General features: G+C 38.0%; 1 protein-coding gene across 2 annotated transcripts in view; it reads left to right on the top strand.

Annotated features, from left to right (window-relative positions):
• Nucleotides 1–16,961, top strand: part of xrcc4 (X-ray repair complementing defective repair in Chinese hamster cells 4) — a 340,565-nt gene that overhangs the window by 16,554 nt on the left and 307,050 nt on the right. Inside the window, exons 2-3 of one of the 2 annotated variants that reach the window (XM_048528164.2) lie at nucleotides 6,855–6,937; nucleotides 14,819–14,977. In XM_048528164.2, the coding sequence (XP_048384121.2) occupies nucleotides 14,839–14,977 (139 nt within the window). In that variant the 5' untranslated portion in view covers nucleotides 6,855–6,937; nucleotides 14,819–14,838. The remainder of the gene's footprint in view (nucleotides 1–6,854; nucleotides 6,938–14,818; nucleotides 14,978–16,961) is intronic. The other variant, XM_048528163.2, reaches the window with a different exon arrangement.

Raw genomic sequence — 16,961 nt, 5'->3', positions numbered from 1 at the left:
GCTATGTTGAAATAGGAACTCTCGAGAGAATTTTTAGATTTTCTACTGTTTGAATCATGACTTCGATTTATAGTTTTCCATGGAAAAGAGAGATGCAGCCAAATTAGAAGCTTCTGGTAGGGAAGGAAGAACAGAATGAGGTAGTGTGAGAATAGGCTTGGTTTAGCCTCGCATAATTTAGACTTGTTTTCACAAATGAAACAGTTCAAAGACTGTGACAAAAGGGCAGTTTGTTTGTGCCTACAAAGGGAGTTGGAGGCCACCCATTCTACAAAGCTGGACAGGAAGAAAGTGTCCAATCTGAAGTAAAGACACTCAGCTGTGACTCAGTTACAGAGGAAGTGTCATTAAGTTTGCAGAAAGAAAGGAGCACACAGCAATTGAGGTGGTTTTAAGGCTTAGCATACGTTTTATCTTAGCTGAATGGTTGGCAAACGAGTAGCTTAAAACAGTGAATAAATTCATTTGATAAAAGAACATGCACATTGTATGCTGCCTGGCAGAATAAAGTTTAATGACAAAATAAATCATTGTACGCAATTAGTCTGTTTGCAATTGCAATAATGGAAAACTAGTTAGTACAAATGTAAATTTAGCCACATAGTACCAAGTGTGGCAGTGTTATAGTTTTCATGTGCAGTTCAGTTGAGCAGAGCTTATTCAGTAAATAAGCTGAAAATTGCTTCAGTGATAAAATAGTTATTAAAATATTTTGACCTCTTCTACATCATTCAACATTTCTTGAAGACCTTCGACGGAGCTGGGAATAAGTTCTATTGTGTACTGGAGTCAGTAGAAAACTATTCTACAGCAATGGAAAACCGATCTTATCTAGTTTAAATTCTGAATTTATGTGGGTAGAATCCCATTGGTATCATTATATACACATTTTCTTCACAATGCAAAACCTGTATTGTGTCATGTCAGTGATCGATGTAAAATAGAGTCTTGAGCAATCAAAGTGAATTATTCAAAATCTTTCGATTTCTTTTTTCAGGTTTTGGCCTGTCTCCAGTAGGCTGCATAAAGCTTTACTGCATTTTATTTTCATATATTAAAGTAATTTCATGGCTCCCCACAACTGCATTGAGTCTCCCACTCTTGCATCCTGCTACTTCTTGGAAGTCTGTAGCCTGGAAATTGATCTCACTCAGTCTGGAGCACAGGGATATGTGCATGCCAAAGAACAAAAGTAGCATGCAATGGAGCTAATTGGGCCCACATCAAGAAAGCAGTTCAAAGCTCTGTGAGAACACCCACTCACTAATAGGAGGAGGAGGCACCACTGACAGCCCTTAACACAACAATAAGTAGATCCAGTAGATCAGTGGAAAAGACACATGCTGAAGCATTTGCAATCATCTTCAGCCAGAAGTGTCCCCTCAGTTTCCCACCATCATTGACACCAGTCTTCATTTAAGACAATTCACTCCACATGTTATTAAGAAATGAAAAAGCATGAAAAATAGGAATAAAGTAGGCCATTTGGTGCCTCAAAGCCTGCCCTACCATTCTGTTCCAGACTTCAACCATTCTTTCGTGCCAGAACAGTATTGCTCGCGATTCCTTCGTTAATGGAAACATCTTCTCAACACCTTGATCAAGTCCCCTCAGAAGCTTGTATGTTTTAAAAAGATTACCCTGATATTTTTCTAAAGTCTAATGAGTAAAAGCCATTATTGATAAGTCAACCCCTTCAACCCAGGAATCTGCCTGGTAAATCTCTTTTTGATTTTATTTTTCAAATGTGGGCATCAAACTGGCAATGTATTTCAGATGCACCAACACTGAATAAGGTTGTTACAATGCTTGCTTGTTTTAAATTCCAACTACCCAAGTAGTAAAGCCAAAATCCATCGCTGCCTTAATTTCTTGTGTGTTAACATTTTGTGTTTTACATGGAAGAACTTCCAGATACCTTTGCTCTGCACTTTTTTAGAGTCTCAATCTATTTAAACAATAGTCTGCCCTTTTGATTCTTCCTACCAAAATGCGTGACCTCACATTTTATTAAACTCCATCTGCCAAAATTTAGCTCATTCACTGCACCTATCTATAACCCCTTGCTGATTCCTTATGTCCTCATCACAAAATGCCCTCCTGCCTACTTTTGTATCATCAGCAAATTTGCAGATAACTACACTCTGCCTCTACTCAAGTCACTAATATAACTTGTCAATATTTGTAGCCTGAGAACTGATTCTTGTGGTTCGCCATTGTCCAACCTAAGAGACCCATTAATCACAGTTCTCTCTTCTTTGTTAATCAATCCTCAATTCATGCTAACAAATTAACCCTAGTACCCTGACCTTATGCAATAATATTTTATACAGCGGATTTCCAAATGCTCTGCTTGTTTTATCCTCAAAGGATATCACCAGATTCTGGTAATTTATCTAAATGTAAACTCATTAGTTAGTCAAGTACTTTGTTCTTTGTGATAGCGACAATTACAGCCTCATTCCTTCCATTAGCACCTTGCTCGTATTATCTTTGGGATGTTAATAGTGTTCTCCTCTATGAACACTGATGCAAAATACTAGTTTAAATAACCTGCCATTTCCCTCTTCCCTATTTGCTTCCTTCCAGGTTCAACATTTAGTTTAATTACTGCTTTTTTTTATATAGATCTGTAAAAGCACTGTGGTTAATCCTTGCCATCAAGTCTTTGCCATCACCAGAACAAATTTTTGCTGAACATTGTGATATATCTCTTTAAATATCTGCAACCGCTCATTCACTGATTTTTCTCTCTGTTTAATTGCCCAGCCTGCTTTAGACAATTTTTTTCATATTTAGATCATAAGGTGTAGGAGCAGCAGTTGGCCATTAGACTCATCGAGTCTGCTGCACCATTCATTGATATGGCTGATCTGACTGCCCTCAACTCCACTTTCCTGCCACCTCCCTATAACTCTTGATTCCCTTAATTAGTAGAAATCAGTATATCTCAGCCTCCAGTATATTTAACTACCCTCTGTGGTAAAGAATTCCACTGAAGGGACTTGAATCTGGGCCTCCTTGCCCAGAACTGGGGATATTCCCACTGCAGCTCATGATCCCTTAGTGAGGCAATTCTTTGGGGAGCTTGCAGACGACTCCTACCTGTCACTTCTTTACCTTGCTTTTCCTTACTTCTACCCAGCATCACATTAGAAGTGCAGTAAATCACCAGTCACTGCTGTACTAAAACCATCTTTTGTGACCACAATCTTCCTCCGTTTGTGTATTTTTCTGGAATATTAGATAGTCTTGAATATTGAGTTCCCACAGTCCCAGTCACCTTGCAAGCACGTCATTGTAACTGGTATCAAGTTATTTTCCTTTATTACTATTTGTGCCATAAACTTATTCATCTTGCTACAAATGCTGTGTACATTCAGAGAAAAAACCTTAAGCTTTGTCTTTTTTTAACCATTATTACTCTCTGCCCGGTTTTAATGTCTGCTGCACTCTTCTCTGTATATTTTGTACCCTTTCCTGTCACATTTGGATTACTGCTGGCACCTTCATGAACCTGATGTTCTGCTCTGTGGTTTCTTTTTTTGATTTTTAAGCTCCTTTTCACTTGAAACCCACCCCCACCCCCACTACATAGTTCAAAGTCCTATTTTTGACCTAGTTACATGATTTGCCAGGACACTGGTCTCCGCATGATTCAATTAAAGGTTTTCCTAATGCAACCGCTCTCCTTTTCTCCATAATTATGCCAGTGCCCCATGAAGCAGAATCCATTTCTCCCATCCCAATCTTTGAGCCATGTATTTTACCTCTAATCCTATTTACTCTGTATCAATTTTCATGGCATCAGTAGTCATTCCAAAGCTTATTACCTTTGTGACTCTGCTTTTTAATTTAGCCCCAAGTTGCATGTAATCTGTCAGCAGAACCTCTTTCCTAATCCTACTTACGTCCATCCCAGAAGAGCTGTCTTGAATCTTGGCACTGAGTAGCCACTCAGTCTTTAGAACTGTCTCTTTGCTGCAGAGAATGGTAGCTATTTGCTTACATGGCTGGCAACACTGGAAGCAGAAAAGCTTATGGACTCTTAATAATATCCTGACTGTAAGAGTGAAAGCTTGTCTTGCAGAACTAGCTATGCCCTTAACTATGACGTTCCAATTTAGCCAATAATGGCATTGACTGAGCAATGTAATTATGTCCTGTCAACAAAAAGAGCGAGAAAGATTCAATTCAATAATTACTGTCCCTTTTGTATGCTGTCAATCAACTGCAAAGGTATAGTAAGTGTGTTTGCCAGCGCTGTTAAGTAGCACTCAACTAAGCATTGGTGAACATTGTTAAGTTCCAATTGGGCCATTCAGCTCATAACCTCACTACAGCTTTGGTTCAACCATAAACCAAAGAACAGAATTCCAAAGATCAGGTGAGAGTGACTCCTTGATATCAAGGCAGCAATAGACCATGTCTAGTGTCAAGAACCCTTCAAAAATTGAAGTTAATGTGAAATGGAGAAAACTGGTTGGAGTCATACCTAGCACAAGGAAAGATGGTTATGGGTGTTGGAGGCCTATTACGTGAGCCCCAGGACACACTGCACATTTCCTCAGGATACCGTCCTTGGCCTAACCATCTTTGGTTGCTTCATCAATGACCTTCTTAAAGCTGTTCACTTTAAAACAAAACATTAGAACACGTCTGGGCCAGATGAGACTTGAACTCGGATCTCGTTGCCCCAGAGATAGAGACATTAACGGTGCACTGCAAGGGCCCTCTGAAGCAATTATACCCTGTACAAAAAGGCCTGAGTAACATTCAGGCTTAGGTTGATATGTGACAATTAACATTAATGTCACAGAGTGAGGAGATAAAGTTGTGCGGAATGGCTGCCTGCAGCTGAACCTATGTCCGATTGTTTTCTCTTCATATTGCATGTATATACCTAGTGAGGCATCAAAGCACATAACTGAAAGAATGACATTGAAAGCATATTTCGCACAGTGGAGGAATTCAACCTGGAGATTTTGAAGAAATATTACACATTTGGCTGAAAGTGAATAAAATAAAGTGCTTTCCTTATCTTGATAAGGGAAAAGGCTGATGAGGTGGTCTTGAGCCAGTGTTGCCCATGAGATGCTAATTGTGTTGGCAGTTATAAAATTAATGAAATTCTTGGGTTGTATAATGTCGGGACTGAGAATGGGATTGCACTAAAGAGTTGTATTCTGTCAAAGAAACTGCGGCACAGTGAGGTTATTGGAAATTGAATTCTTGAATTAAAGAGACATTCCTGTTACTATGGATTTGGCATAATCTTGAGCCCTAAAGAACAAAAACAAAACTAGTCCAGGCTTTTCAGCAATGTCAATACGATGAAATGAAATGGAAGAAGACCTGTAGTGAGGCCATTGTCATGAAAGTTACAGAAAAAGATGGGTGCAAGTTGCAAGCGAGTATTCCTCATCCAATGGGGAAGTCCACTATATTTCAGTGGTTTCAGGCAGTGAACACCACATTCACAGTCTGAGTCTGAAATTTAGATATTATTGTTGTCACAGTAGCCACCAACCATAACTGCCCCTAATTCAAATCAGTGTTATGCCTGAGGAGAAGTCAGTTACACTCAGATGGCATATTGTAGGAGAGAAAACTCTAGTGTTGTAAGATAAAACCAAGCATTCAGTCATAACTGTGTATCAGATTTAAGTTGCAGTAGATTCAAAGCAAATTCATCAATCTGCAATCCTTGAATATGCTTTCAGTTTTTATATCTGTTGTATGAAATAAAACTGAGTAGGAAGATCAAGAGTAGTACTCCATCAGAGAGCAAGAAAATCACCACATAAAGGATGAAAAGAGAGGTTTGAAGAAATAATACTGTCTCCCACATTAACAGTAAAAACCAGAGATTGACAACTTACTTCAATCATTGACACAGCTTCAACTATGATTGTTATCCTCAGAGGAGAGTATAAGAACTCCCTAAGTCACATTTCCTAAAGCAAAACTGTTTAGCCCATCAACCGTATTCCCATGTTAGGTGAAGTTTGGATGTATCATTATATTCCACTTGATTTCTTGCCATTAGTACTAGTAAGAAGGAACAAAGTGTCCCTGATGGGAAGAAGTTGGCTTAAGAAGATTAAACTGGCTTAAGTTACTTTCACATGATCAGTAAGAATATGTCTGTCATTGAAGAATTCTAAGAAAGCACAAGTGGCCTTTGAGCAAGTTGGACTAATAATAAAATGAGCCAGTGGTGAGATATTAAGTGTTGCAAATCAACAGGTTCTGCAAATTTGAGGGTCTTTTTGAGATCTCCTGTAATGGCTAATTCAATTCTAGCTGCTTAAATACAGTACCTATGAATTACATGACATGCAAATTGCATGCCAGTTTCTGCCACAGAAATTAATGAAGAAACTTGCAAGGATGTGGTACTCAGTGAAGTGCTCAATTATGTAGTGAATAGCTGGCCAAATCATGAAAACATAGGTTGAGAGGGCTACTGTACTTCTATTGAGACTGCCTCCCATTCAGTTAGATTATGTCTCAATGCCACTTTGCTACACTGTCACCATATCTTATGATCTTATGGTCTTATATCCTTTTTTCTTTCTTCATTTCTCTACAGAAACTTATCAATTTTTCTCTAGAACTAGTTCAATGATTGTACAGACTCTCTTAGATAAAGAATCCAAAGATGCACCATATTCTGTGTGAAAAAAAATTCCTCATCCAATCATAAATGACCTAACCCTTATCCTGAGATTAAGTCCCTTGCTTCTCAAGTCACCAACTAGAGCAAGCACCCTGTCTACATCTACTCTGCCATGTCTCTTAAGAATTTTATGTGTTTTAACAAGAGCATCAATTGTTGTTCAAAATTCTAGTCAATCCAGATCCAGTTTCTTCAAAGCTGAGAAAACAAAACTCCTTCTGGAGTGGGACTTGAACAGATACCTTCCAAGGCAATGTGAGTACTACCATCTGAACCATAGTTGATACATTGTCATTTTATTGAAATATTAGTTCTACAAATCAAAAATTTAAAATAGTCGTACTATAAATATCATTTACTTGAAACATAGTAAATGATAATCTGTGAATCAGAATTAGTTTGTATTATTGTCTTCAATAATAGCTTGAGTCAGAGTCATACAGCATGGAAACCAGACTCTCCAGTTCAACTAGTCCATGCTGAGCCTATTCCCAAACTAAACTAGCCCCACTTGACTGCATTTGGCGCATATCCTCTCACACGTTTCCTATTCATATACTACTCCAAAGGTCTTTTAAATGTTGTAGCTGTACCTGCATCTAATACTTCCTCTGGCAGCTTATTCTATGCACTAACCATTCTCTGTAAAAAGTTGCCCCTCATGACCTTTTTAAATCTTTCTGCTCTCACCCTGAAATTATGTCCCCTAATTTTGAACATCCCCACCTTAGAGAAAAAAAAAGCTTTGCTATTCACCTATGCTGCTCATGATTTTATAAACTTCTATAAGGACACCCCTCAAACCCCTACATGCCATTGAAAAAGTTCTCCCTATCCAGCATATTTTTATAACTCAAGCCTTCCATTCCTGGCAACACCCGATAAATCTTATCAGAACCCTCTCTAGTTTAATAGTATCCTTTCTCTAACAGGGCGACCAGAACTGCACACAGTACTCCAAAAGTGGCCTCACCAATGTCTTGCTACTTCTCAACATGACTTCCCAACTCCTATATTCAACAGTCTGAGCAATGAAGGCAAGCATGCTGAATGCCGCTTTATGTACCCTGTCTACCTATGACGCAAATTTCAAAGAATTATGTACCTGAACTCCTAGGGCTCTGTTCTACAACTCTACCCAGGGTCCTACTATTAGTTGTATGAGTCCCGCCCTTATGTGTTTTGCCAAAATGCAATACTTCATGTTTATCCGGGTTAAACTCCATCTGTCATTCCTCAGCCTATTGACCCAATTGGTCAAGAGCTGTTTGTAATATGAGATCTTCATCTCTGCCCATTATACCACCAATTTTGGTGTCATCTGCAAACTTACTAACCATGCCTCCTGTATTCTCATCCAAGTTGTTTATATAAATGACAAACAAAAGTGGACCCAGTACTGATCCCTGTGGAACACCATTAGTCACCACTGGCCTCCAGTCCGAAAAACAATCCTCCACCGCCACCCTCTGCCTTCTCCTGTGAAACCAATTCTGTATTCAGTTGGCAAGCTCATCCTGAATTCCACTTTTCTCATTACTCTACTATGCACAATTGCATTAATGTTGTTTCCCATCGTCAAGAATAAAAACGTGAGTGGCTTAATAACACAGTTAAAACATATCAAGGTCAGTTCATTACAGTTATGTTGTTTCTATTCTTGTGGTAACTAAACCATAAATAGATTAAAATGCTAGTATGCTGCACCTAAAATTCTGCATTTTCAAGATAATTTCAGTGATGGTGTTTTGTACAATATAACTACAGAGTAAAACAGTAAACAATTATTGTAAAAATAAACATGGACATCTGTGGAGGAAAAGCAATATTTAAAGAAAAATAAAGTGGATTTAGTACAAATTACTTGACCATTGAATTTGTTAGCTACAATTTTTGCGACAAAATTCAGTAATTTTCATCATACAATGCTGGGTCATTCCCATATGGATTAGATTTCCAAGCACACACTTTCTAATACTTGATAATTGAAAATCCCAGTAGCTCATGTAATAAAAATAGATTTTAATTCTGTGCAGTTATCATAAACATGTAAAATTGTGACGAGATACATCAGTTTGACTTAGTGATTGAAAGTCAAATTGGAAGATTGCAGACTCATTCCCGTTCCAGGACTTGAGCACGTGATTTAGGTTAGTATTTCAGCTCACGCAGAAGAAAGTGTTTTATTACCAGGATTGATGAAAATAGGGTGAGATGTTAAAAATAGCTGCAGCTGCATGCTTAAGTGGGTATGAAAAATTTCATGGCACAATCTGAATGTCAGCTGCAGAATTGTTCTGAAGTTTATTAGTTCCTAAATTAACATAAATCATTATTTGAATTTCGGAGGCAGTGAGAAATTACGTGAACAAATATTTTTCTTTCAGGCATCCTCCGTTTACCAATAACACTCAGAGAAACAGTTACTCAGTTTGAAATAAGTGCTCTTTTATTTTCCTTTTTGTCAATGAAATAGATGAGAACTAGGGAACTAAGATCTACTTAAACTTTTGCAGCAATTTGAACATAAGTTACTGACTTGAGTATCTTCAATTATTCATCAAGAGAGGTGACAACAGACCTTTGCAAATAACACAAGTCAGCAAATGGATGCAACAAGCATAAAAGAATTGAGTTCCCTAGATTTCAGTAAATGTATTGCCAGGACTTGTGTACCAAACAAGTCTGAGTTTGTACACATGCAACATTTAAAACAAAATAAAACAAAGAACAGCGAAGTTTTCCCTTGAAGATTTTAAATCAATTTACATTATTGTAGGAAAAGCCCAAGAGGCGCTGATGAGTTTCACCAAAAATTGGCTCAGTGTCAATTTCGGAGTTTCATGGAGGATTTCTGTTCTTGAGCTCTGGCACATTGTCTCACGTAATTCTTTTCTTTTCTTTTCTTTTGTGCTTCTGAGTGCACACAAGTGGCATGAGTGGTATTTCATTGGAAAAAGAAGTTCACATTCGAAATGTGTTGCTACTTCACAGTGTCACCTGTCCAATTGACTGTTGTAGTACACCTTCAAGTTGCAAGGGTTATCCATCCTTCGTGTCATGCCATGTTTGAATCTTGTCTAGTCTTTCTCTAATGCCCATCATAGCATAACATCTTATCATTGTTCAGAATTGACTGTGGCTCACTCCTGACCACTTTAGAAAGTTAGCCCTGACTGATGAGTGACTAGACACCTGACTGATCTCTGTGCTGTCTTGAGTGACCTAGTACAAACCCCTTGTCTGGTTGTGCTGGACCTGTAGGAGTGACCGTGGCAATTTTCCTGCACTGTAATGATATAGAATCCCTGATCCTGCCTGACCCAAGTGCTTGACTGACCTGTCAAAGCCTCCCAACTGATGTCCTTGACTAACTGTGCTAGTACCCCCTTATGGATGACTGCCAATTCTGATTAAGGACCGGTGCTGTTAGACTTCAGACGTGGCCGTTTGGGTTGGATAAAACATGTTTTCCATGTAGGCTGCTGGCATATGCCGTGGGTGAGGCATTGATGTAGTATGGTGCTGTATATCAACATGCCCATCTTTTGACTGATCCCGGCGAGCAAAGATGACAATTTTGTGTCTATGTGCAGAGGCAAGACAAGTATGGTGAGACAGTAAGTTCTGAATGATACACCAATCAGTAAAAAGGCAAAGAAGAGCGGTGATGCTGTGAACAACCAAATAGGCAAAAGAGTGAGTGTGTGCTGAGACAGCAAGAGGTGCACCCTGTTGCAATACGAGATGGGTGCTTGACCCTACGTGCAAAATGGCTTCGTAGCAGCATGATACTGCACTATATCAAAGTGTAGCATTGGAGCAGATAACTGTATTCTAAGTAGGTTGGAAATGTGTCATGATAATTTTGAGAGGTTGGTATGTGTCCAAATGACGGGTTGGAATTTGAGAGGGTAGATACAAATGGGCACTGCCCATGGAGTATACGATTAATATGTTGGGATCTGCTGGCAAGGGAGAGGCAAGAGAAGCAAGGAATGAGCTGGGGCCACCAGACACCCACTCTGACTTTGCTATCAGAAATTGTTGCCATCTACTTTCTCTCTGTTACATGGAGGGATGAATAAGTAACAATAAGGTGCTAATGCACGCAAATGCGTCTCTCACCACTGACTGCTGAGATTCTCATCTTGCTGTTCAAAATGTAGTTGGAACATAGGACTTTTATTGCTTGGCATTCCAAATCTCACTTTTTCAATCTCACCATATTTTCCCAACTAACATGTTATTGCCCACATTGTTGAGGAGTTAGCTCAGCATACATTATTGACAGAATTGAGAAATGGAAAGCAATCTATAAACATTACCTATATTAAATTTCCAGTTTACCTCAATGGAACTACCTATGCCTTTGGGAAGTCAAAATCGTAAAAGCTTTTTATGAACTTGAAAGAGACAGCGGCAGTACTCCTAGTAGTTTTGGAAGATATACTCTGACAAGATAAACAAATGATTGCAGATGCATTATAAAAATTGCTGGCACCATTTCTTGCAATCTTTTTCCATTTCTCAATCAAGATCCTTGACTTACGCTTGAGGCTTCTTTGTGTCTAAATTTTGATACTTGTTGGGAACTGTCAATCTAGTCCATTGTTTCAGCAGTTCCGTCCCTCAGCCTCTTTTCTAGCTCTTCCAAAAGGTCGCTTTTAATGTATAAGCTATTTGGTATTGTGTAAAATTCTTAAAGCTTATTACTGTGTTGATATGCAGTTGTGAAATTGCATTCTAGGGAGAATTAGTTTTGTTTTCTGCCAAGCATGTTTTTAGTTTAGCAACACTGCTTGGGTTAGCAGTGAATGTGAAATTAGCTTTGTGGATGTAATTAGCATTGAAAATATAAAGGTGTCTTTTATAATTAAATGTCACAATTCTGGTGTGCTGATGCAATTATTTGAGTAACATTGAGTAATAAAAGTTGAATTTTGGAGTGATGTTTTGCAGCCGCAGAATCTGGTGACAATATGCAAGTAACATGCTTGTAACAATTCCATAAATCAGGGCTGTGCAAAGTAGCCTTTGTTCACTATTGAGAAGAGCTGTGTCCAATTTTCTGGTTTCCACAGACATTTTAGATGAATATTGCATTGCCAGAAGAGTCAATCATAAGATTTGATTGTAATTATTAACTTGCATATATTTGAATCAGTGAATACCAACAGACCAGGTTAGGGTTATTTACCAGTGAGGTCACTATACCAGTGAGGTACAGTGAGCAACAATGTACAAATCCCTCTACTCTCAAAATTCAAATCAGTGAGCACCAAATATAATCACAAATAAAATGTAATTGCCTGTTGTGTGCAAGACTTCCAAAACACACAGACTGACCTTTGACTTAGAGAATGACTTCAAATAGGAAATAGTTTGACTGCTTTGTGTCAGTAACTAATTAATTGTTGCGTTGGCCCAGATCTTTCCATCTCTGGATCATCAGAGACTGGACATACTTCCTTGTGGGAATATACCTTGACAGCACTTGAAGTGTATATTTTTAAAGGAAGCCTGTTGTTCAGATTCAATATTGCTTGCCAACCTTTGATTCCACTTCATCTGAGTCAGCTTCGTTTATAACCCACTTTTGCCACTTAATTGCTTTTGCACTGGATTGCTCCTCGTCATTTTCTATCGTCAAACTAAACCTTCTGATACAATGATGGCTGTTCCCTAAATGTTCCTTGTCTTACCCTTGTTCCACTTGAGCCACCTTATTTCAAGACTCAATGTCTCCAATCTAATCAGAAAGAAAACATACCCATACAGAAAATTCTCTTAAACATCCTATAGGAGCTTTTGTCCCTCTTTGTGCTTTATATTACTTCTGTCTCAGTCTATAGTCAGATAATTAGAGTCCCACTTTATAACTTTTTGATAATTCTTGCACGTCTGTAATTATTTTTGCATATTCCTCTTCATCTTTCCCGTGTATTGGTGGCTTGTAGCAATATACTGTTTTTTTTGTTTATAAGCTGTAGGCAAATAACATTCCTCCCGCCCACCCCAGCCTCCCTGGATATTTTCTCTCTCCGACACTCCTATTTTCTTCTTAATCAATACTGCCACCCTATTTTTTTTCTCTTATTTTTCCTGAGTACCTTGTATGTGAAAATGTAGGATAATTTCCTGTTTACATTGTTAATTCTGACTCTGTGACTGCATCCATCATGCTGTCTACATGGGTTGATATTAATGTGGATCTCAATCGCTATTTTCCCCATCAACATGGTCTGCATCATTGATCCTGGCAGTAGGAAAATGACAGACCCTATAGGCATCACATCTGTGGCTGTAGGTCTGTTCTCTAACTATAGAACTCCTTATCACTAGTGCTTTCTCAATCTTCTTTATGCCCCTCTGTGGTGTTGTGGAATTGACTATGGCTACAGTCTCCAGAGGAACAGTCATCCTTGTCAGTACTCAGACTGCTGACTTGCTATGAAGTGACATTGATAGTGAGTGTGAAACTGTATTACAAAGAGAAGTCTGCTTTTCTGCCAGATTCAGATGAGTGTCACATATGACAGATGAGTACTTTATTTGTCATGAAAGTTTATTTCTTAAGACCTAGATGAATAAGCAAGTTATTGTTTAAAATTACTTGCTTCTCAATGCAAAGCATTTGAAATAGACAGTTCCTTCATTCCTGATTCAGTCTGGCTTCAGGTACCTGTTGACACTAATTACTATTCAGTCAATACAATGTAGTTTCTTCTGTATCACATCTTACAGTGGATCTTTGTTCAAAAGCTATTGGCGTGGATGTGCTTTTTCATCTTCGACTGTCTCCATTTAGGAAAGACGTGAATCTTTCAGCATCACTATAAATTCTAGTGCCATCTCTGTAATTGATTGAAGCTAGGAGATAACCACCAACTTAGTCCCTGAGGCATATGAGGTCAATTGTACATTAGCACCTCAGCAGCAAGAATTGAAGATCTAAGTTGAGACTGCAGGAGGTTGCAATCTAGTCACATCCCACACTTAGAAATCATTAAGTTTATTGAGGTTACCAAACAGCTGAGATTTAAACAATTTATATTGAGCACTTTTGTTTCATTTCCATTCAGTGTGATTCTCCTTAATCCCTTTCCTTAAAATACTTTAGCCTACTTGAGCCAATTTGAGGAATGTTTGCTGACAGAGTTGCCTTACACTGAATGAATATTCTTCAACTCTTGTTATTTATTATTTTAATCAGATGCAAACTATTGTCAATATTTAAAATGTTATCCCAGTTTTTGGAATGTTCTTAACATTATATCCAAAAATACCACTGTTTTCACATTCTTAATAAAATTACTTATTATATTCTCTAACTCCTAAAATCTAGTCTGTAGGGCACAAAACAAAACTAGCACTGCTGCCTTCGCAATAAGTGAGAACAAAGCAACTTGAGATAGAAACAATTGAAATATCCATAAACTCCGAAGAATACATGTAAGAAAATGTTGCATTGTGGCTATTCATGATATGTAACAAGCCAAAGAAAATATGTAGATTATTTATCGCGTGTAACAGTAAATAGTGACATTGAGATTCATTTTCAGGCTCTCCAATATTCATGGAATTGAACTTAGAATTGTAGAACCAAAGCACAATCGATGGCTATTCAACACTGGAAGACTCCCCACCAGGGGCCACAACCATTCTGAGGTGGAAATATATTGTTGTTCCTTCAGGGTCACTGTGTCAAAATGCTGGAGTTTCCTTCATAATAGCATTTTGAGTCTATTACAACAAAATAGACTGCAGTGTTTCATGAAAGCGGCTCACCTTCTCAACAGCAACTAAGGACAGGCAATAAATGCAGGCTTAGCCTGCCACCCCCACATGTTAGGAATGAATTTTTAGAAAAGATCATTAAACATTGAAACTTACAGATAGCAATTTAGAGCCGACCAGAATTTGAGTGAATTGTAAATCACGCCTCAATCCTGGCTGTGTTCTGTTTTTATATTAGCACTCGGAACATTTGGTTGTAATTTTTCTAGATGTTCCAATACACTTCAAAATGTCATCCTTTACCTTTAGCCATTTTACCATAAAATGTATTGTTTTTAGCCGCTCAAATCAGTTTCATGCGTCATAATTTTCCACGTAATTTTGTTTTTGCTTTAGAATCTAAAACGAGCCAAGCAATGGAAAGGCATGTTTGCAGAATCTGGCCACTCTCCTCACCAGACACTGTATACTATATGCAGATAAGTTGGGAGAAGGACCTGGGAAGTGGTTTTACAGTGACTCTCTGCAATGGAGAACAAGCCTGGAGTGGAAGAGGTATTTATGCATTGTAATTTTTTGTTTGTTTCCTCATAGGAATCAGATTTCTACTTTCCTGTTTAGGTTTGCTACTTGATGTTTGGTGTCTGTAAGCCTGGTATGATCTCTCATATGACACCCTCTTTATAGAGGAACATGAATATGCAATCTACAATTTCCATATTTAGCCTGTAAAAGCACATTTTGGGAGGGCAGTTTGATGAAATGCTCTCATGGGTAGTGTGATTAGATTTTCAAAAGACAAAAGCAGAGCACAACGAAAGCCGTGAAGAAGGTGGGGATCTGTGATAATTGATGTGATGGGTAACCAGTGGCAGAACTCTGGAGAAGTTGCATTTTAAGTTGGGACTTCATGTGATAACATCAACCAGAATAGATCCGATCTGAGTTGGCAATCTATTTCATAGATTGCTTAAAAGGCCTTATCAGCAATTAGCTGTCAGCGTTAAAAACATAGTGGCAACTTCCTCAACACATTGAAGAGTGGTGGTGGAGAGGGATACCAGCCGAGTTTTCTCAATAGAATATTATGTGACATGTGCTTACAAAAAGACAAAATTTAACAGAGGTTTTCTCCAGAGGTTCAGTTTCCATTTGACAAAATGGGAAAAGGTGAAACTGGGTGCCGAAGCCATTTTTAAGGGAATTGCCACGGCATTGGTACATTGAATGAAAGCCTGGGACATCTGGTCACTACTTATGGATCTTTTACATATGGAAATGCAGACATCAGCAATGTTGACTTTGCTTCGCAGATGAAAATCATGTTTTGAGATAATGCAAAATACCTAAATAATGATTGTGACTTTCTCTAGAATTTATTTAATTTTGATGATGGAAGAATTCAAAATTTAATCAAATGACTTTTTTATTTGCAGAGTGGTCATGCTTGTTTGGTGAACAAATAGTACTTGCATGTTAAATTCAATGTTTGAATGCTATTTGACTGAATGCAGTGGTTTAGTGCTTATGTAACATGTTTCGGTAAAAACTAAATTTTGAATGAATTTCAGGTATGTCATCTTTGGTGTGCCAGAAATCCAAGGATCCCACAGGAGTGAACTGACTTGTGTGGCATTCTGTAACTGATGCAGTCGTTTTCTCTTAATCATAAACTTTTCCATAAAAACACATTCTCCCCTTTCCGCAAAATAAAAAGTTGGAAGGATACCATTTTAAAACGTTTCGGAAGAATGGAGACGTGGACTTGTCAGACGTGCTGTTTTAGATTTCCTTCTAGAAAACGCAAGCTAGGGCTTTCAGCTCCTACTTGATGTGTAGGTCGATTTTCTTTGGCAATGTTAAGGAAATAAAGACAATGTGTGGGCAGTAAGAAAGATCCTGCAGGTTCTGACAATGGAGTGCCATTTCCTCTTTGCTTTCTACCCAAATGATGTGTAACACCTTGGCAGTAATGATAAATTTATTTTGTGGTAGGATAGGTGTGCTGTGCAAAATAGAGGTCTGGAATAACTAAGCAAAACCCAATTTTTTTTTTGCGTGGATGCAAACGTCCCCCTGTTACATCTTCCATGCTGTTGCCAAGTCAGAGAAACTTATTTTAAAAGTAAATTGTGTTCCATATTCAATTCTGTGTCGTTCTATCAATGAATCTTATGTACGTGAACTTTCTTGTGTTTGATTAAAGTAGGTCCAATTAGCTAAAAATAACCTTGAATTTATTTTGTGATGTTAAGATTTAAAAAAAAACTGACTCTATTTTACAGTATTTAATTTAGCAACAAGTAGCTCTCCGTAACTTAGTATCAGAAACTGATGCATTTCAAAACTTTCTAAATAAGGAAATCACATTTTGCTGCGTGAAGTTATTGTGATTTTTACAAGTTCTATCAAATCTTCCTTGCGTATTCTCTGATCAATAAAACAGACCAAATTTCTCCAGCCTACCTTTATAATGGAAGTTTCCCACTTCCACAAACATTCTTGTGGAATTAATATAGAACATAGAACAATACAGCGC

The sequence above is a fragment of the Stegostoma tigrinum genome, chromosome 3 (assembly GCF_030684315.1).
Source record: "Stegostoma tigrinum isolate sSteTig4 chromosome 3, sSteTig4.hap1, whole genome shotgun sequence".
In the NCBI taxonomy this organism is placed as follows: Eukaryota; Metazoa; Chordata; class Chondrichthyes; order Orectolobiformes; family Stegostomatidae; genus Stegostoma; species Stegostoma tigrinum.
This window is presented reverse-complemented; position numbering and strand designations above follow the sequence as displayed.